Source organism: Sceloporus occidentalis, unplaced genomic scaffold, assembly GCF_023333645.1.
Source record: "Sceloporus occidentalis isolate IW3139 unplaced genomic scaffold, rSceOcc1.0.p SCAF_7, whole genome shotgun sequence".
Taxonomy (NCBI): Eukaryota; Metazoa; Chordata; class Lepidosauria; order Squamata; family Phrynosomatidae; genus Sceloporus; species Sceloporus occidentalis.
The window spans coordinates 95,769,675-95,790,480 of NW_028316987.1; the positions used below are offsets into that span (position 1 = coordinate 95,769,675).

At 43.1% G+C, this 20,806-nt stretch overlaps 1 protein-coding gene across 1 annotated transcript in view; it reads left to right on the forward strand.

Moving 5' to 3' along the window:
• Positions 1 to 17,382, forward strand: part of LOC149310163 (KAT8 regulatory NSL complex subunit 1-like) — a 51,821-nt gene extending 34,439 nt beyond the window's left edge. The window contains exons 5-13 of the mRNA XM_089533829.1: positions 5,562 to 5,760; positions 7,394 to 7,559; positions 8,796 to 8,936; positions 10,018 to 10,184; positions 11,282 to 11,403; positions 12,072 to 12,126; positions 12,903 to 13,015; positions 14,466 to 14,691; positions 16,319 to 17,382. Coding sequence (XP_089389955.1) covers positions 5,562 to 5,760; positions 7,394 to 7,559; positions 8,796 to 8,936; positions 10,018 to 10,184; positions 11,282 to 11,403; positions 12,072 to 12,126; positions 12,903 to 13,015; positions 14,466 to 14,691; positions 16,319 to 16,597 — 1,468 coding nt within the window. The 3' untranslated portion in view covers positions 16,598 to 17,382. The remainder of the gene's footprint in view (positions 1 to 5,561; positions 5,761 to 7,393; positions 7,560 to 8,795; positions 8,937 to 10,017; positions 10,185 to 11,281; positions 11,404 to 12,071; positions 12,127 to 12,902; positions 13,016 to 14,465; positions 14,692 to 16,318) is intronic.
• Positions 17,383 to 20,806: the final 3,424 nt, after the last annotated feature.

Genomic DNA, 20,806 nt, shown 5'->3' on the forward strand with positions numbered 1-20,806 from the left:
ATTATCTTTAAATTGAGAAAGGAAATAGAAGTGTCCAAGCCATGCAACCATGTATTTGCATGAGAAAAAACCTGGCTTGTTGTTAATGAAAGCAGCTGTCGCCAGGTGTTTCTGTATAACATCTCTAGATGTCTGTTTTCCATTTTGGTCATTCCTTGTGTATTATGATTTTCGGATTGGTGGCTTAGTCCCAGCTACAGTAGGTTCATTGAATGACTGGTTCACAAGTGCTGATTAATACTTTAAATGATTTGGCGGGTTTACCTTAGTTGAGACTTCATTGTTATTTGCTATCAAGTCAGCCCCCAATTTTGGTGGCGTAATATGAGTGACAGACCTCCCAGTCACATTATTATCAACAGCCCTTACAAACTGAGGGCAGCCCTGGCTTCCTTCAATGAACCAGTCCACCTGTCCTGTGGTCTCCCTCTTTTCCTTCCAATTGGAATTAGGCCAATCTGTTGAAGTAGAGACCTACTTAAATGATAGTGTGCTCTAAGTGGCCAGAGTTGAAGAATCAAATAATAAAAATAAAAACAACAACAACAAAGTTTATGTAGAACACCCTTTTCATCAAAGGGTGGTACATCAGAATCATAGAATCGTAGAGTTGGAAGAGACCCCAAGAAGGGCCATCCAGTCCAACCCCATTCTGCCATGCAGGAAATCCAAATCAAAGCATCCCCGACAGATGGCCATCCAGCCTCTGCTTAAAGACCTCCAAGGAAAGAGACTCCACTACACTCCGAGGAAGGAGTACGTTCCACTGTCGAACAGCCCTTACTGTCAGGAAGTTCCTCCTAATGTTGAGGTGGAATCTCTTTTCCTGGAGCTTGAATCCATTGTTCCTGGTGTGGTTTTCTGGAGCAGCAGAAAAATTAGAACATACTGTACAGAATAAAAACAAACGATAAAGCACTACATTACAAAAGGTTAAAATAGTAAAAGAATATTTACCTGAACATAATATGCTGAAAACCAAAACAAACAAACAGATTCTTACCATGTTGTCCCACACTCCCTGAATCTAAACTCTGTTCCTGATTTGACTAGTTTTCTTATCTTGGAGGCATCTTATATTTCACTACCTTGGCAAAAGAATAGGATATGAAAAGGGGGGGGGGGTTGCATCAAGCGCTGTGGTAGATTCCTCTAGGCACCTGAAACAACACATTTCCAACAGGCTTTGAAATACTAGAAACTTCATTCTCACATTATTCTCATCTGGATAGTGCAGAGAGGAGGCCCCTCTGCACTATTGGATAAGAGCTACCCATCCTACCTGTCACTTCTATGGAAACTGCAAGATAATATCACTGGGAGACTGTGCATCAAGCACTTTGATAAGAGGCTGTTCTACTTTGGTCCTAATTTGGAACCTGATTGTTTTGGCAAATATCCAGAACAGGGGAGGCAGGCAAAGTCTGGGATTCCTGAGTTTGGTCTCTAATTTTGGGGTGAGCTTTTATCTCCAAACTGGTAAAAGCCCCCAAGCCACCTGCAAATGTAGAACTCTACTTCCCCCAACCCATCAGAGCCACAGCAACCCCCAATAATCCCTAGGGGAGAGGAGCTAAAATCAGCCAAAGTGGAGTCTGGAAGTAGCATTACATTACTTCTGGTGCTTCCAAAATATTTCAGCCCATTGGATGGGCATTTTGGGAGGCATAGCCCCCACTCCACTCCAATCTAGAAGCCTCCCCCCCACCAAAGTATTTCTGGAGAAGGGACATCATTGCCTGTTGCTATTGCCTACTCATGCCTCCAACTCCTGGTGTCAAAATGGGAGGATGTGTGGCATGTGAGAGGCTAAATTTTTCTGCTGTGAGTTCTTGTAACCAAGAGTCTATCTTATCTAGGCTGGAAATGGGTTGTGTTGTTTTGTGTGCGATGCTTCTTGGTGGTAAGGAGTAACTCTTGGAATATAAGCGGTGTCAGCATTTCCCCCCTCCTGCACCCTGATGGTACATGTTGCAACCAGCTGTTGTCTCCCTGCTAACAGTGACACAGTGCTGCCCAAACAGAGGAGTGCCTCTGTTTTGATGCTTTAAATTATGCCTTAAATTACTTGAAGCACGTTTCTGCCTGCTGTCAGGTCTTGCAGTACAATGGGCTAGAGGAAGCAAAATAAACACAGCAGTGTTTTGCCTGTCATCTCAAGCTTTTGAATTTGAAGAGGTTTAATGTTGATGAAAGAAATTCTGAACCCTGCTTGGGATGCTGACTTTGCCAAACTATTCAGGAGTGCACTTCAGCAGAACATTATCTGCAGCCCTTAAAGTACTTGGCACTGTTGGTTTCAGTTGTAACATTAAAAACAAAACAAAAGCAAACGCAAGTTGATCACAGGTACTGGAATGCCTGAGTTGTGCAGTTCACCTACCTGGGAAGCATCATCTCCTCAGACGCCAAGATTGATAAAGAGATCGATCACAGACTGGCAAAGGCACATAGCGCATTCGAAAGGCTTCACAAAAGAGTCTGGAGTAACAAACATTTGAGGCGAAGCACCAAAATCAGTGGGTATAGAGCCGTTGTACTGTCTATTCTCCTCTATGGGTCTGAAACATGGGTCACCTATCGCCAACACCTACGACTCCTCGAACGCTTTCATCAGCGCTGTTTACGCACAATTCTAAATATACACTGGACTGACTATGTGACGAATGTTGCTGTCCTTGAGAAGCAGGGATCACCAGCATTGAGGCCATGCTATTGAGGACGCAGCTGCGCTGGGCAGGACACGTTTCTAGGATGAAGGACCATCGCCTCCCCAAAATAATACGTTATGGTGAACTCGCCACGGGTCAAGAGCATAAGAGGGGTGCCCCAAAGAAGAGATACAAGGACTCCCTGAAACAATATCTCAGGCTCGGCCAAGTTGATCACCAACAATGGTCTGTCCTGGCCTCTCATCGGGAGGCATGGAGATGCACTATCCACGATGCTGCAGCCTCTTTCGAAAGTTCACGCCGAACGAGTCTCGAAGAGAAACAACAACGCAGAAAGAACCGCAACCCGGAAACATCACCAAGGAGACTTTCTGCTGTGCTTTCTGCAACTGGACCTGTTTGTCCTGGATTGGCCTTTTTAGTCACCAGCGTGCTTGTACAAAGCGCAGGATGAGTCCTTCCTGAATCTTCATTCGCGAAGCAAAGCCAGAGAGAGAAAAAAACTTACTTAGGTGACATTGGGCCAGTTGTGTCTTTTCTTGCTTGGACTGACCTGCTTGCAAGATGTTGCAAAAGTGGGAGAGGGAGAACACTATGACTTCCTGGAAAAAAGCAACATAACAACAACAACAACCAAAAATGTTGGCTCCAGATGTAACAGGCACGTACATCTTAACACAAACATGATTCATTTACATCCCACTGGTGTCAGTGGATCTGCTCTAAGTATGACTGAGCCCGACTCAACCTAATAAATTTTCTCCTCTCTCCATCTGGGGTACTTTAATCCTGGCTCCCAGAAGCTCTGTCCCCAGTGCTAATGTGCATTAATAACGGATGGCTGTTGAAATTGTTCATGGAGCAAAATTATGGAGCTTGTTATGTTCCACTTATGCCGGTAGGACTTTAGGACAGGGAGGCAGTGATGTGGATAGGCGTATGCCTAGGAAACTTTCCATCATGATGTGTTTGTTTTGGGTTTTTTTTTAAACATTTCTTCCCTAAAATTCATTAGATTGAATCCCAAAGTGCCTTCTGCTAGTTGACAACTTACTTTAAAAGTTTTATTCATTTAATGCAAAGTCAAAGGCTTTCATGGCCAGCATCCATAGTTTTTTGTGGGTTTTTTGGGCTCTGTGGCCATGTTCCAGCAGAGTTTATTCCTGATGTTTTGCCAGCAGCTCTGGCTGGCATCTTCAGAGAAATGGCCACAGAGCCTGGAAAACCCACCCAAAACTATTTATTTATTTATTTATTTATTTATTTTGTTTGTTTGTTTGTTTCTGTGCTGCCTTTATGCCACAGAGACCCTCATAGAGAAAGTCGTTCAAAAACTTTACAATAAAAATTTTAAAGTGATTAAATGAACAAGCTAAAAAGCTAAAAAAGTAGAAAATTGCACAAAATGTGCAAAATTTAAAAACATAACTAAAGCCCACACCCCATTTTCCAACTTTTTGGTGATGTTTTGAAGGAGATGAGCGACCCTAATTCAGAATGGGGCTGCTTTATAGTACACTCTATAGAAGCTGATTTGCAAGCCTTTTAAAAATGACCCACTGGAATTCATGCCCCTGTATTTTCCTTATTTACTGTTTTTGATCCTATGGAACAATTCTCTGCCACTACAGAGTAAGAGGTCTTCTGCTAGCTCTTGCTCACACATTTAAAGAGTAGCAGTAATCAGTTTTATTCTTCCTTACCCAGTTATATGAACACAAGATGTAGGGCTGGGTCTGAAGCATGCGTGAGGAGAAAGCTGTTCATTCTCTGAGTGCTTTCCTATACATCTGTGTCCTCAAAAAGTCACTTGAGAGGGTCGAGACCTTCATTAAGAGTAGGAGTTGCTTGCATGTAGTGATTTTGGCTTTCCATTGGTGTTCTCCCTGACACCAATTCAGGAGAGCCCCTACTCCTCTGGCGAGATTTTTCTAAGAGTAAGAGGGGATGAGGCAGTTCCCAACACTGGAGCAACAATTGCATGTAAAAGTATTATATGAGCTATTGTCACGTCTTAATCCTTTACAGCAAGTTCAATCCAGACTTGGTCATACTTATATAAGTCTTCTCTCCATATGACTTTGTAGTGAATTATGATAGTAAAAATAATTTCCAAGTATTCTTCCTTGTCATCTTATTTGTTTCCTGTCTTTTCCCCAGTTTGAGGAATTTACAAGGCAATCTACAGTTATTAAAACAAACATAGTTAAAATGTACAACATACAAATGTTGAAAAGCAATTAAATTGTTGCAAAATTCTTAATTCTGAAGTGTGGGAAGCTGCAGTAGCACATAATGAAGCATAGTCTAGCTCTAAAGCTATGAAAAATGGTCCTTGCCCTCTGAGGTTTTGTTCCTCTGGGTAAATATGGGTAGTCTAGGGCAGTCCGGGTAGAAGTCTGTGTGGCGCTGCCTTGCACATCTGTGGGGCAAATGGATTCAGACTCCAGTTCTGATCTGATGTTTCAAGTTTAATTCCAGCTAGAATGAATAACTGCTGCTGAAAAAAATTGTTCTGATTGAAGAACATGTTCAACAAATATTGAATAAATAATGCTATCTTGGTGGCTGTCCTGACAAATGAAACCTGGAGTGGAATGGCAACAGCTCTTCCAGCCAGCCAGAATGGCAGCTTTGGTGGCAATATTGTGGCCCTCCAAATCTTCACAGGGGCACAAAAGTCACCTGGTTTGGCCTTCCAAAGCTTCTCTATCCCAATAGAACTGTTAGTTAAGAGAAGTTACATTGGGTAGTTGATTGTGACAAGTGGAGAATAAAACTGTCACAAAATGTGTGCTTTGAGGTAATCTGCCACAGTACAATACTGAATCTTGGCATTCCTTTTCCAGAATAATTCCTAATGTGAGCATGTCTCTCTTTTGGCTGCAGTTTCAACACAGGTTCTGCCAGCAACTCCCAGGATGGTGTCGATCCCGACAGGATTCTCAAGAAACCGAAGCAACTGAACAGCACCTTGCCTCCATCTTCCCTTGACAACAGCTGTGTTGCTGCTAGAATCCGTCCAATTTGCAGATACAGGAAACGCAGGCTGGTGAGAGTCAGTGCAGTCTCACACCTTAGTAGAAAGGTAGGTGTGAAGTTCTACTTCCGTAGCTGTTACTGGGGAAAAGATGTATATAATGTTTATTTTAACATTACACTTTCAGAGAAGCTAAGTTACATTCTCTCTAATGGGACTGTGGAACAGTTAATAGCTGTGTATCCTTTAAGTGTGGATATTATAGAAATCCCAGCAATTCCAGCCACAGTCTTGTTGAATATTAGAGAAAGTAAATTTTCAGCACAAGTTGCAATAAACACATTATTCCCCAACAATTCTTTCTGCTTTGTGTGGCATGTGTTTGTCTGAGCAGTTTAGGGTCATAGAGAGCAGCCTTACACTGAGGCAGACGCCTTTCCCATCTACTCCAGTATTACCAATTCTGATTGGAAATGGTTTTCCAGGGTTTCAGGTAGGATTCTTTCTTAGCTGTGTCTGGAGATCCCTGGTCTTCCGTGGTGGTCTTCCATCCAAGTGCCATTGAGGCCTGACACAGATGAGCTTCTCAAACAAGATGAGGTTGGGTGTGTTCAGGTTGTTGTAGTGATCCCCCCCCCCCCAGTATAAACTATTGTCCTTGCATCTGGCAGTGCTAGAGAAGGTGCAGCTCTCCAGATAGAGTGCATCTTCTGTCAATCTTAACTTACATGGCCAGTGTTGAAGGAAAATGGAAGCCTAACAATACCTGGAGGGCTATGTGTTCCTATTTCTGGTGGGGAAGCATGCCTAGGGGATATGTAGCCTGCCTCCCTAATTCCTCCAAAGAGCTCAATCTTGCCTACATACTTCTTCTTTCACTTTATTTCAGTCCTCACTGCAACCCAGCGAGGTAGCTTAGTCTGAGAGGTACTGACTAACCAAATGTCACACAGTAAGCTAAACTTGGTGAGTGAGTAGAGATTTGAACTTTTGTCTTCCCAGTTCTGGTACTGATAAATGTTCTGCCAAAAATGGTTTGGCAGAACAGGAGAGCCACAGGAATGGGAGATAGAGCACTACAACAAAATATTGAAATGTGGACAGTTGCTGTTTTCTCCCTCCCTCCGTGGTCAATGTTCTGTGCTCAGCGTGTGCATGTGCAGTACTCATTGGACTTTTAAAAAATACGCCCAGTTGTTGAATTTTTTTTAGGGGGTGAGTGGCATAACCCATTTGTGCCTAATTCCAGGTACATTAAAATACAGGATGCCTCCACTGGTAGCTGTGCATAGCTCTCACTTCTGCTCCTTGGGATATTTTGAAATATCTATGACCATTCTAGGCTATAAGATGGATCATTCTTTCATTTTTATCACCATGTTTCCTTCATCTTTCTTACTTTCTACTCCATTCTATTTCTGCTTTTACTGTCAGCTTTCTCCCATTCAGTGAATGTTCTGTGCCCCTGGACCTTTATGGGGTTGCTTTAGGGAATTCATTTTTGGGGAGGAGAGGAAATAGAAAATATTGCAAGGGAAATTACATTTGTACTATGTATGTACCACTCACACTGCTGCTGTTGACATTTTGATGCTGAGAACTGTTTCCTTGTCCTTGTCCTTTGGAAGTGTTGATACTCCTGTAGGAAGAAGCAGAGGTTTTCACACATTCTATTGGTGCATTTCCTTTTGGCAGGACTGGTTGTTTGGGCTTGTAGCCACCTTTATCTTTCTTGTTCCAGCCACAGAAACCTCTCAGCATGAAGTGCAGCTGTGAACAGCCCAAGTCCTGCATCTTGTGTGAGTGCAAAGCCTCTGTCCAGACCATTGACCCAGAGACAATGTCCTTAGAAGAGCGGGTCGCTTTACTGGACTCTGGATTCCACCCCATACTTTCATTTTCTCATGGTAAGTAAGAGTACTGCCATGTGGCAAGAAAAACTATTTTGGCCTTTCTTCATTCTACTTGTGGGAGCAAGTGTTTCTCACATAGCAAGTTCTCCCCCACTATGTGTTTTAAACCATTTGACTTTATGTTGTAAACTATTTTTTTCTTGAATTGTATTTTAACTTTTGTATTAATAAGAATTTTTTAGCTGTACTTTGTTTTAGTTTCTTGTAGAAAGATAAATGTTTCTGTGGAGTATTGTGATTATCTAGTAAAAGTATCTTGTTTCTTGCCCTTCTATTATTATTATTATTATTATTAACCTTTATTTATAAAGCGCTGTAAATTTACACAGCGCTGTACATACAATCTTTTTATTGGATGGTTCCCTGCCCTAAGGCTTACAATCTAAAAAGACACGACACAAAAGGAGAAGGGGAAGGGGATGAAGGCCAACAGTTCTTCTCTACCTCTGAGGCCTGGATCAGGGGAGATGGACTGGAGGGAGGACATAGCAATACAGGAAATGATTCAATAAAACAGGCAACAAAGGAACATCAAATAGCAAGTGACAATTATGCAATGCCTGGGAAGGCTTCTCTGAACAGGATGGTCTTCAACTCAGTTTTGAAGCTGGTTAAAGAAGTGATGGCTCTTGCTCGCGGGGGAAGAAAGTTCCAGGAGTGAGGGGCAGCAAGTGAAAAGGGGCGAATTCGAGATGGGGCAGAGGAAATCATGGGCTGGGACAGCAGACCTTGACTACCAGAACGGAGGGCCCTGGTGGGAAGGTGAGGAGAAAGAAGGTCTGATAAGTAAGGAGGGGCAGCCCATGGAGGGCTTTAAACGTCGACAGCAGGAGCTTGTACTGAATGCGGAAAGGGAGTGGGAGCCAGTGAAGGGATGCCAACACAGGAGAGATGTGGTCAGAGCGGTGGGTGGAAGTGATAATGCGTGCAGCTGAATGCTGGACAGAGATTAAAGATATGGGGCATTCAGATGGCATCATTCTTTGTAGTGTTTGGGAATGGGTGAAATTAGGGAGCAGCGATACTCTGACTTGTAGGAGTGCAACATACATGTAAGAAATACTATGTGCAAGATACAGCGTTCTTCCCATCTCTTACCTCACGGTGATACAGTAGTTGTTTTTTTAGCTGCACGTGGAAAAAGTAATATATAAATGTGAATAACAAATAGTGACATACATAGCTTTGCAGTAGTCTCAACACAATTTCTTTTTGTTTTTCTTTTAATAGGCAACCCTCTTCACTTACACTTTGAAGCCTTGTTGAGAGAGAGCCACAGACTAAGCAATAAAATCAAGAATCTAAAAACAGCGAATTGTGGTTTGAAAGACTTAACCAACAACATTTGCTCATCGTCTTTCTCCGGATCTGGTAAATTTGTTGTACATGAAATAAATCTTTTACCTCTTGACAAAACTCTTAAATGTCCTTTTCCCCCACATGGGAAGGCTTTTGTTCTAAGTAATGGTGGTATCCTGTCAGATCAAAGGTTCCTCTGACATTTCCAGCTGAAGCCTGCGGATCTTGTTGAACTGCAAGTCCTAGCATTCCGCTCCACTGACTGTGCTAGCTAGGGCTATTGCCGAGTGAACACATGGAAGGCTGCCACATTGTGTTGAGCTGAAGATGGGCACCAGCAGAAGTGGTAGATTGCATATTTATTCTTGGCATTTGCCCATCAGAGGTATTTTGCCTTTGGACGAGGCTGTCAGTAGAACTATTGCCTTTTTAAAAGCTAACTTGAGTGGTCATCTCCACATCTTCAATGAAGTATTTATTTCTTCATTTGTTTCATCCGAAACTATCCCAAATATGATAGTATGGAGGGAACTGGAAAAGAATGATCTCCACTCATTTCCTACTGCTTATAATTTTAAATCAGTTTGAAAGAGTTGTTTGATAGCTTAGGATGAAGCGATTTTATAAACTTCTGACCACAAGAAGCAACATTTCAGTATAGCATATTACCAGTGTTTCTTTGATGTCTTTTTTCCTGCTCAAAGCTTTTAATTTTTAAAAAATAATGGAAGTCATATTTTCCTGTTTTAATGTACTGTTCTAATCTTAGAATTTTAAGTAGGTTTGTTACGATCAACCTCTGGCATGATGTTTTAGTTTACCTTTACTTATACTGGTTGATTCAGTGCTATTTTATCTAATGGTATTTCCCTGCATCCAGTAAAGTGAGCTTTCAGTCCCTGAAAGCTTTCACCGTGATCTGCATGCTCCAGTGTCCAGATGGGACACATTTTCACCTCCTCTGAATGCCCACAAAGTGTTGATCTTGTCATTTTGGGTGAACCGAAGTGATGGCATGTCATTTCTGGTCATCTCTCAAGCTCTTGACAAGGAGGATTGGTTATTTCAGCATGAGGACTCTCCTGAAACTGAATGAAGTTTGAGATTTATACAAACAAGCAAAAACCTTTCCATTCTCATGCTTCCTTGCCAGGTTCCCTGCTCAAAGGATCATCCGGTCACAGCTTGTATACTTGTGGCCCTCAGATGCACAAGCCTGCTTCTCTCCATCATGTCTCACCTCTCTCCCTGGAAAGTATTCCCACTCCACACTCCAACCAGATTGCTGGCAATTCCATGGCTGCTGGCAGCTCAGCATTGGTGAGTTGGAAAGCACACGCACACACACACACACACACACACACACACACCCCACCTTAGTCAGCAGAGCTGCAAAGAGAAAATAATGGCTGCACATTGCTGAGTGACCTTCCTTAGACTGAAGCCTCTCCCATTTGTGCACTGTGTCAGGCATAGTCAGAGCTAATTTGCTGGCAAAGAATGTGCTATTCTTTTAACTTTGCATAATGTCTCCAAACTAACGTCTTTGTTGTTTCAATCTCATTCCCTGTGAAGTGTCACTGCTTGCCTTTAAGAATGTCCCCCCTTTAAAAAAACCCTGATTATTTCAGAAAAACAAAATGAAACATGTGTATAACTTTTTCTTTCAATTAAAAAAATGGAGGCCCTGCAAGTTGAATAAATATGTGCAGTAGATCCAGTAGTAAAAAAAACATATTCATCATTACTCTTAGCTTCAGATGGAATATTCCCATCTTTCAGTTTCTACCCCTCAAATTCTTCTGCAAATGTCCTTTTTTGCCTGCCGGCTTTTTTTTAGTGTATTTTGAAAAGAAAGATAGATTAGAGCTATTCTGTGCACTGACAGATAAACAGTTTAGTCATGAAGACTATCTGGTAAGCTTATAGTTGGGCATGTTAGTTCAGTCTTGCTGAAATGTCTTTGATCACCAGTCTCAATTGCATTGTAGTTGCATGGTTCCTGTCCCATGTTTTCCTCTGTTCCCATCCTGGAGCAGCACATGCTTGGTGTTCATATTTCAAGACCTGATATTCTTCTGTCTCTCTGGCACCCTCAGGGCAGCTAACAGCATTGTACAAAGCAAGTGCAGCAAATCAGTGCAACGGGCTAGTGAATGTAAGGGTCCTTGTCCTGTAATTTTGATTCTGTGCAGAAATTGTGTGTTAATAGTAGAGGATAACATCACAGACATATTGCTTCATGCCTGCAGTACTGTATTGTCTCCATGTGCTGATGTGGGGGATTGTTGGACCTCAGCCTGTTCCCTTTACTTGCTGGTATAGTGACAGTCAGGTTAGGTGACCTCAGTTAACCAGTTCCAGGATAGCTTAGGAAGAGCTGTGCTGTCTTTCTGACAATCTCTGTGTGGTTTCAGCAGCCTGCAAAGAAGAAAAAAGTGGAATGTTCCTATGACATCAACAATATTGTGATCCCCATGTCAATGGCTGCTGCTACACGGGTGGAGAAGCTGCAGTATAAAGAGATTTTGACACCAAGGTGGGTTCCCTTGGAAATAGCTGAGTCTCTGGAGGTTCACAGAGCATCTCAGTCTTGTCTGTTTAGCTGTAAGAGAGCATTGTCTTTTCATGAAGGAAAGACTCATAGTGTTTACAGCAGGAGATAGCATGCCATACCAAAGAACATAATGTTGTTCAGTCAGGCAGAAGCCTGTGTTTGGGTCTTTGCCGGAGCTTCTGTAGTGCACAGCTCCAGATGGTGTTCCTGTTGACGTTCCTCGGGTTGTGTCATGTCAGCACATGCCCTTCAAAATTGTCCTTCTACTTAGAGGTACATTAGCAGTTCCTTCTTTATGTTGGCAGATGCATTGACAATTGTATTGCAGGTGTGAAAGAATTTAAAATAACATGAAACAGGAAGTGCTTAATGGCACTTTCTGTTTTCTGTGTGCCAGCAGGACATTGTGGAGGCCATTTCAATGCCCATGCCTTGATGCTGCGGCTATGATGATAGGATTAATTTCTTGAAACACAACCAGTCCATGGTCTGTGTGTCCTTGGCCTATGGTCCAAATGGGCCTGTTTTGCCAGAGCATCTCCAGCCATCACCACCTCTCTTGTTGCTTCTTAAAGTTGAATGATACTTGTTTTGAAGAAGCATGTGCAAGAATTAACCTAATCCAGAGTCTTTTTTTGGTTTTGGATCAGCTGGAGAATGGTGAATCTTGGCAAGCTGAAGACCTCAGGGGAAGTAGATTCAGAGGTAAGGAGAGGGGCTGTTTCTTCAGGCCTCAATGTTGGTCTGTTTTTCTGTTGAGAAGGATTGCTAGGGATCAGATATTTTAAATATTTTAATATTAAAAGGCAAATAACAAAGGGACATCCTTTTTATTTTGTCCTTATTCAGATCTGTAGCTTTTATTTACCAGCAAGGGCTTGAGTTATACCAGGATGTGGAAAGGGAGTCAATACATCAATACTTCTTCTTTTCTTTTTTGTCAAAAGTGTTTCTCTCTGTTCTTCTCTTACTGGAGGAGTTTTATATATTATATGCTTGTATCTATACAGTACGCTTGCGTCATACGTGGCTTTCAGCATATGCTGAAAACTGCAGGAGCATGTGGGGTGCAAGGGGCAGTGTGTCCAATTTGGATTAATGGGGCTGCCGCCGTGCCACACCACCGCATGCAAGAGCCCCATTCACTTGAATGGGGCTTGAGCATGCGTGGTATTTGGCTTATGCGGGGGGGGGGGGGGGGTCCAGAATGGGTCCCCTGCGTAAGCCAAGGGCAGACTGTACTTAAAAGATAGAATTGGTTTCTGATTAATAAGCTGTTCTTTCTCTGTTTGCTTAATTTTCTGGAGCTAGCAAATCAAAGCCTAGGAAGACAAGGCAGGTTGTATCTTTTAACTCTCACAAATGGATTTGCACAGGTGAACTTGTATTGTGCAAATCATATGCTGGTTACTAATCCACATAACACGATATATAGTTTTGACTTTCTTAAGCATACAGAGAATAATTCTGTTTTTCCTTAGGTGGAAGATACTTCTGATGAAGCATATCTGAACCGTCACCAAAAATTTGAAGAGTTGGAACGAGCCCGTTGGGATTCCTGGTCAGGAACCATTTCTCACAGACGCGGGAACAGGTAGCTCTTCAGGAGAGTTCTGTCTTGTGGGAATGAGTCTTAACAAATTGAATCATATCAATTTGTCTGCTATGTCATCTATGAGAAAAATATCAGTAAAGAGTTCCATATATACTTGTCGACTTCCTGTATACGTTTAGGGTGGGTTTTTTTAATGGATTTTGCTACAACCTGTGGATAAAGTTTAATGGCATGGAACAAATAATTTCCCTCTCTCCTTTAAAAAATGCATAGGAGAGGATCTGTTAATGTGAGGGGTTACAATTGCTCTGTGTGTGTGTGTGTAAATGACATTGCTGAACCTAAAAGGTCTACATCTGTACAAATATAGATAAGGAAGGGAATATAAATGAGGAAAAAGAATGAGAATGCTGCCTGAAAAAAAACCAGGGCGACAAGGGCAGAATGGAAAGCAGCTTGCCCATGCTAGAGACCCAGCCTGAAGGCAGAGAGAAGAAGCCCCTCTTAGCATGGAAGCAGTACTCCCGCCAAGTTAACCCTCCTTGTCCAAATCAAAGAAAGAAAGGCAGCCTTCCTACCTTCTTCACCTACTTTTTCAGCCAGGGTGGCAATAAGCCACCTGGAATATTATGTCCAGTTCTGGTCACCACAATTCAAAAAGGATATTGAGAAACTGGAGTGTGTCCAAAAGAGGACGATTAAAATGGTGAAGGGCCTGGAAACTATAAAGCCCAATGAGGAGAGACGTAGGGAGCTGGGGATATTTAGCCTGGAGAAGAGAAGGTTAAGAGGTGATATGATGATAGCCCTGTTTAAATATTTGAAGGGATGACATATTGAGGAGAGAGCAAGCTTGTTTTCTGCTGCTCCAGAGAATTGGACCCGGAGCAATGGATGCAAACTCCAGGAAAAGAGATTCCAGCTCAACATTAGGAGGAACTTCCTGACAGTAAGGGCTGTTTGACAGTGGAACACACTCCTCCCTCTGAGATTTTGGTGGAGTCTCCTTCCTTGGAGGTCTTTAAGCAGAGGCTGGGTGGTCATGTGTTGGGGATATTTTGATTGAGAGTTCCATGGACTGGATGGCCCTTGTGGTCTCTTCCAACTCTACGATTCTATGATTCTAAGTCACAATGTAGGGCTGCTGAAAGGAAGACTGCAGTATGGGTCTCAGGGGTGTAGTGTATAAGCCCCTCTGCAGAGACTGCCAGGCCTCACGGGGCTTATAAAGTATGCCCCTGTTAAAAATGGCTGCCATAGTCTCTCCTTGGGTTCCCCTATTGCTGCCAAATGCCACTCAGGCCAAAAAAGTAAGTGAGGAAGGAGGGAGGGCTGCCTTTCTCTTGTTTGGGATAATTTAATAAATATTTTGTTTATGGCATTACTTCTGAACTTGGGTTTTCAAAAATGTTGCATTTGGCCAAAGCTATTTCTCACAGGTTCCCCATGCCCTGGTGTGGTCCATATTTGTGACATTTCTATTTTCTAGGAGCTCCAACAAAGCTGATGGACGATGGATACCTCCGCCGGGCTCTCCAGACACCACATCGCATAACCTTAACCACATCCAGTGTGCCAGCTCTCCAACTGGCTCTCTGAGCCCCGAGGTTGCCAGTGTTCTGAAGCCCCTCCTGCTTAAAGGCAGAGGCAGAGGAAGCCTTTCTTTTAGTGAAGACACAGCTCTCTCCTTCTCAGATGTGGACGACAGCATCCAGGTAAGGATTCTTTCTGTTCCCAGAGCTCCAGGCCTTCCCTGCTCAAGTTTGGCTGTCCCTAGATGATGGGGAGCAAATACTGTTGGAGAGCAAATTCACGCAGCCTGAACCAGCAGGACCAGTGGGGAGGAGTGTTGGAAGATGCAGTTTGGCATACTCTGGCACATCACACTTTGACCACCCCACCATAGATATTTGGGATGGCATTTTTGAGCATACCATGTTAAGATACCATGAAGGTATGTCTGTGTTGGTGTCTGCATTTTCCATCAAGGTGTTTTCCTCCAAGTTGAGATGGAGAATGGCATCATGCTTTCTTTGCATCCTCATTGTGCCATAGAAGGCCAGTTGATCTATTGTTGCTTGTCTTCAGTGCCTTTGTTTAAAAAAATGCAAGTGACAGAACTGCTCAGAGACATTTGCTGAGTAGTGGTTGTGCCACATTTAGTCCAGCCTTTTGAATCTGGGCACTGAAGGTGTGTCAGTGCAGTAGAGCCATTCTTATTGTTTGACATAAGTGTATTCCAGGAGAGTAGCAGTTTTATTCTTGTGGCAATGAAGTGAGAAGAGTCCTATTTCACATCAAAGAAGCAAGGAGACATTGTTCCTAACCAAATTTGATGGACATAGGCTACAATTAAACTAGTGGAATTTACTTCCAAAATTGCTTGGGTCAAATGCCACCATTCTGTGAAACTGTGTTCACTCACAAACTTTAATTTACAGTGACTACCAAATCAATATCGAACTTGGAGGTTGCAAAGTTAATTTGACATTAGATACATGTATTGCTCCCCCTGTCCCATATTTAATTACCAATCCATTTGTGCTTTTTGAAAAGGCAACCTGTCCCTCCAAAGTAACTAAAAATTGGAATGGTACATGGTTCTGGCTCATGTTCTCCTTTGACCCTCATTCTTCTCTCAACACAAGGCAGTGATTTAAACAAGTTACTTCTTCCCTACTTTTATTGAAACCACAACCCCCTAACTAAAGCAACTTTAAAGGTAACATCTAAGAACTTAGTTACATGACAGAAGGGATGAATGTGCCCCAAGTCAAGTCACAACTATAATGTATTGTAGTTTATACCAGGAAGTAATTACATGTAACTAAACTGTGACCAAGCTTGTTTGAATTTGTAAACTGCAGTGACTCTAAACCCTGACCTGCCAGTTCATAAATCTTGTGATTCACTTTTACTTACACTGTCTTTACCCCATGGAGAGAAGAGTGAAGCTAAGAAGTTACCTATGGAAGGAGATGGAAGATATAAGCAACCGGAGCTCTGTGATTTCCCTATTGTTGCAGAGTGGTGCAGGTTTCCATACTGGTTAGAACAAACAATACTTCAGCATGATGTCTGAATTGGAGCTTTAGGAATCTTGTTGCCAGTGACTTCACACATCTACTTTTTGTATGTGAGGCAACAGTTTCTCCCAAAAATGTACTGGGATAGTTGTTGCTATTTAATTCTTTCAAGATGAAACCTTTTAAAGGTTGCTATCCCCTGCTCCTATTGTTGTATCCTGGTATGGGTAAAAATGGAGCAATGGCCTGTTTCCTCCCCTGAGTGCTGTCAAATCTTCTGTCCCACTGACCTCCCCGCTCTTTCTCTTTGTTCCAGTGCGTACAGCCATGGGAGCTGCGGACATTCCCTCTTTCTCACCTGCAGCATCAAGTGCTTCTGTACCCGTCTGAGTTTCTAGGCAAGCAGGCCAACACTGTTCAGCAGAGGGACTCTGGCAGCAGTCAGGGCTTGAGGACTAACAATATAAATTCCAGCACTTCTCATCCCAGGGAGCCTTTTCTGCCCAGTTGGCAGGTGCAGCCTGACTGCAGCAAGCAGCCAGAGGAGTTTGCCAGCCGACGTGGCATTGCGTCAATGCTCCTCAACAACAGATGAGTTCTTGGGCCCCTGATAACACTGGGTAGAATTCTGTGTCCATACTCGCTAGAATTGGTATCCTGGCGCTTGGCTGGTGAGCTGGCCTAGCCATGCAGTGATGGCAGCGGAGAGCACTGCTGCGCACGAAGCAAAGGCCCAACCGCGAACTTGGAGTGCCTGCTCCCCCAGATCAGGAAGGGCTGGAGAGGCAGCCGAGGCAAAGGCCCTGGGCCTGCATGGCGTGAGGAGAGGGTGCCATCCAGAAAAGCCCAGTCTCCAGTTGGTTCTGGATGAGAAGAACTCAGATGCTAATTGGCCAGAAGGTTTGGGGCTGGTGCCACAAGTACAGCAGCCCAAAGAAACCCACAAAGGGAGCAGCATGGCACTTGGAGGACAGCCAAAAGAGAGGGAAGCTGAGCTTTTTCAATTTAGACATCTGTTACTCGGGCAGCACTTCTTGGAAAGGATGCCAGTCGGTTGAGCACGTCGTCCTCAGAGGATTTTAATGCCAGTTTGTGGGTAGGAGTTGAGTATCAATTATGGAAACTCATGCACGCAGTTCACAGGTTTTGTCCCACAGTCCCAGATGGCAAGGAAGAATTTAACTCAAGGGTAGTTGGTATATACAGGCCCTGAATAAATGCCTGCAGGGGAAGATGGATGTTTCCCTCCTAATTTTGTATGGTTTTTAATTTTTAAATGTAGTTTCCAAATCACCAGGTTTTTTTTAACATAAAAATCATGTTTTCTTGGCCTTGCAGAAATGCTGTTGTTGCTGATAATAAATTTCAAATCATGATAAAGCTTGTATTTTGCATTTCCTTCAGAGGCTGTTATTTCTCTTCTTTGTCTGGATATTCTCATTATCACATGCTTCTGTCTTCAACTGGAAAAGCTCTGCTGTGTTTTGGAATGTTTTCCAAACTGAATGAGTTTTAAGACATTCAGGAATGCTCTCTTAAGGTCAATTTCTCCATTAGATTTCTCTCCCAAGTTAGACAGGAGACACTGAGCTTCCTTGCGAGTCTGTCTCTCTCCTAATCCACTTGCTCTGAGACATGCCTCCTTTGTGGACAGGCTTGATTTGGAACACTTTCAGTTAAGCAGCTGTTGGAAAGGAATTTGTGGAGATGTTCAGGTATAAAAGGTAGGCAGCTCAGGAACTCTGGTTGTCTATTCTACTATTGGTGTTTATCTCACCCACATATCACAGGAAAAACAGACTTCATGGCCTGGAGAAGTCTACAGTAGTACAGAAGTGAGGAGTGGCAGATCTGCAAGTTTTAGGTACAAATTCCAACTCAACAGTTAATTCAGAGAATAAACTTCTGGCAATAAGACTCAGGTAGGTAGCAACCAGTGATGAGTTGTTAAGTAAATTTAAGCTGGCAGGAACCCATTGAATTCCACCTATCTCAGCCTTTTGTTTTCCAGATGTGTTGGGCTTCAGCCTCAGATGACATGGCTAATACAGCTGGCCCTCCTTATCCACGGATTCAAACATCCACGGTTTGAAAATATTCAAAAACATATAAATTCTTAAAAGCAAACCTTGATTTTTGCCATTTTATATCTCTCTCTCCATGTCTCCGGCTAATACACTAAGGAGGGCACCTCTCCTCTGGATGCCTGCCTGGGGTCAGTAATGGGCTGGATGAGGGAAAACAAACTCAAGCTGAATCCAGAGAAAACAGAGGTACTTGTGATAGGTGCCCCAAATCCAGACAGGGAAATTTGCCACCCAGTCCTGGACGGGGTTACACTCCCCTTAAAGGACAAAGTCCGCAGTTTCGGAGTACTCCTGGACTCATCTCTACAGTTATCATCTCAAGTGGATGCGATGGCCAGGAGTGCTTGGTACCAGCTTCGGCTGATACGCCAACTGCGTCCCTGTCTGGACCGAAAGGACCTTGAAACCGTAGTACACGCACTGGTAACCTCTCGCTTGGATTTCTGTAATGCGCTCTACATGGAGCTACCTTTGTACCAAGTCCGGAAGCTTCAGCTAGTTCAAAATGCTGCAGCCAGATTGGTTGCAGGAACGTCTAGAACCGACCATATAACACCTGTACTAAAATCTTTACACTGGCTGCCAATTAGCTTCCGGGCGCAATACAAAATGTTGGTCGTTACCTATAAAGCCCTACGTGGCTTGGGCCCGAGTTACTTGAGGGAGCGCCTGTCCCTACATAATCCGCCCCACACCTTCAGAACAACGGGGAAATACGTTCTTGAATGGCCAAAGGTAAGATTGGCAGCAACATATCAAAGAGCTTATTCAGCAATAGCTCCAACCCATTGGAACGCGCTCCCGGAAGAGATTCGACTCAGTTCGACATTAGAAGCCTTTAAGAAGGCATTGAAAACTTAGCTCTTCCAGGTAGCATACCCTCCCGACTCGCTGTAGAGAAATTAGTCCCTACTGGAATAGCTTGTTATCTGATGCCCGATTGCTGTTATGTATGTTTTTAAACTTTGTATTTTTGGATTTGTATGATATATTGTACTATGCCATGGGTCATAGAGTTTAAATGACTGAGAACCGCTTTGATCTGTAGGAAAAGCGGTATAAAAATAAAACTTTTATTATTTTAATTCTTATATAAGGGACACCATTTTATTACCCATTATTTAAAATGGGACTTGAGCATCCATGGATTTTGGTATCTCCAGAGGGTTCTGGAACCAAATCCCAGCAGATATCAAGAGCCCGCTGTAGTCAGAAGCCCTGGCTAATAGTCAAGGATTCTGGAGAGCTGCCATCTAAAACATCTGGAAGTTGAGAACCACTGATCTAGACCATACTGCACCAAGTCCAGCTGCCTCTGCTTCCATTTTGACCTATTTTAGTTCCTGAGGAGACAACACTCACTATAAAAATCTGGAGGAAATCTGCAAATGAATGAATGAAAATTAAGTCCCTCTGGGGTAGATCAAGCTGCTTGGTTTTCACTAGCAACAGGTATAATGTAGGAGACAAAGAGCAGTGATGCCCTTCCCTTTTAGGAAACCCTAACAAAGACCCCACACCTGAGTCTCAGCCATCCTCCTTGTTCTGTAATCTTGAAACTTGAAAAATGTATTTGAACATGGTTGGAGAACTGGCTTGAGTTTTCTGGGGCTTGAGAGCAGAACCTTTCCTGAGATATATTTCAAGAAGGATCTTGAGTCTGTTTTGCACATACTGCCTCTGAAGACAACCTGTTGCAGAGGCTCAGTCCTATTTGAGTTTATCCGGTGCAAATAATGCCGTATAAATGGAATGCTGAACACTGGCGCTGGGCTGTAACACCTTTTCTTTCAACTCTAGCATTGTCTGTAAAGTGCTGGTCGGCAAACCATTGGCTGCTGGCCTGTGGCATGTTTTTATGAAAATGCAATGAAAAGACACAGGAATGGAAGCAGTCCCTGGCAGATGACGACGGTGCTCCGCGATGGCTCCTCTTCTCCACCCAGGAGAGAAGGGGCCAGTGGGGTGCCACAGGGGTCTGCCCTCAGCCCAGTGCTGCTATTCACCCTCTTGTATCAATGACTTCAGTGAAGGTCATCCAAGCCTAAAGGTTGTCATTTAAAAATAAATAGCTAGTGTAATAATTACATAGTAACAATGACCTAAAGATACAGTATGTCTATCTTGGAGTAACTCTTTTGCTAAAACAACAAAGAAGCACAAAAATCTTAGTGCTAGCTTTCAAACCCAAAGTTTCTTTACCTGGCAAAGATGTTTTTAAAAACATGCACAGTCGGATTAGGAGGGAGGGACATGCTGGTCTTAGACCCAGTAATCCGAGACCCATACTGTCTTTAGCTGGTGCACAGAGCATCACTTTAGGTCCTGCAAGCACTACCCACATTGGCCCTCTCAAGAACAAAAAATGCAGTGATCAAATGCACCCGGGGAAGTAGAATGAAGTTACAAAAGCTCAGCCTCAAAGGTGCTGCAAGATCTCTGCAGCAATACAATGTGATTCTCTACTTGAGAGTAGGAAAGGCCTCCTTGAAACTTCAAACCTGTCTCTATCAGCGATGTATTCAAGTCTGTTGCTCCAGGTCTCTACCGTCGAGCTTCAAGTTAAGTCTCAAGTCCAGTCTTAAAGTCTGGGAGCCATCTTCAACAGAAAGAAAAGGTGGTGGCAGTGGAATGGAGTTCCAGTAACTAGAAAACCAGGAAGATGTGCACAGGTGAGTTTAAAAAATGAAATTATCATACACAAGTTCAACAAGGCT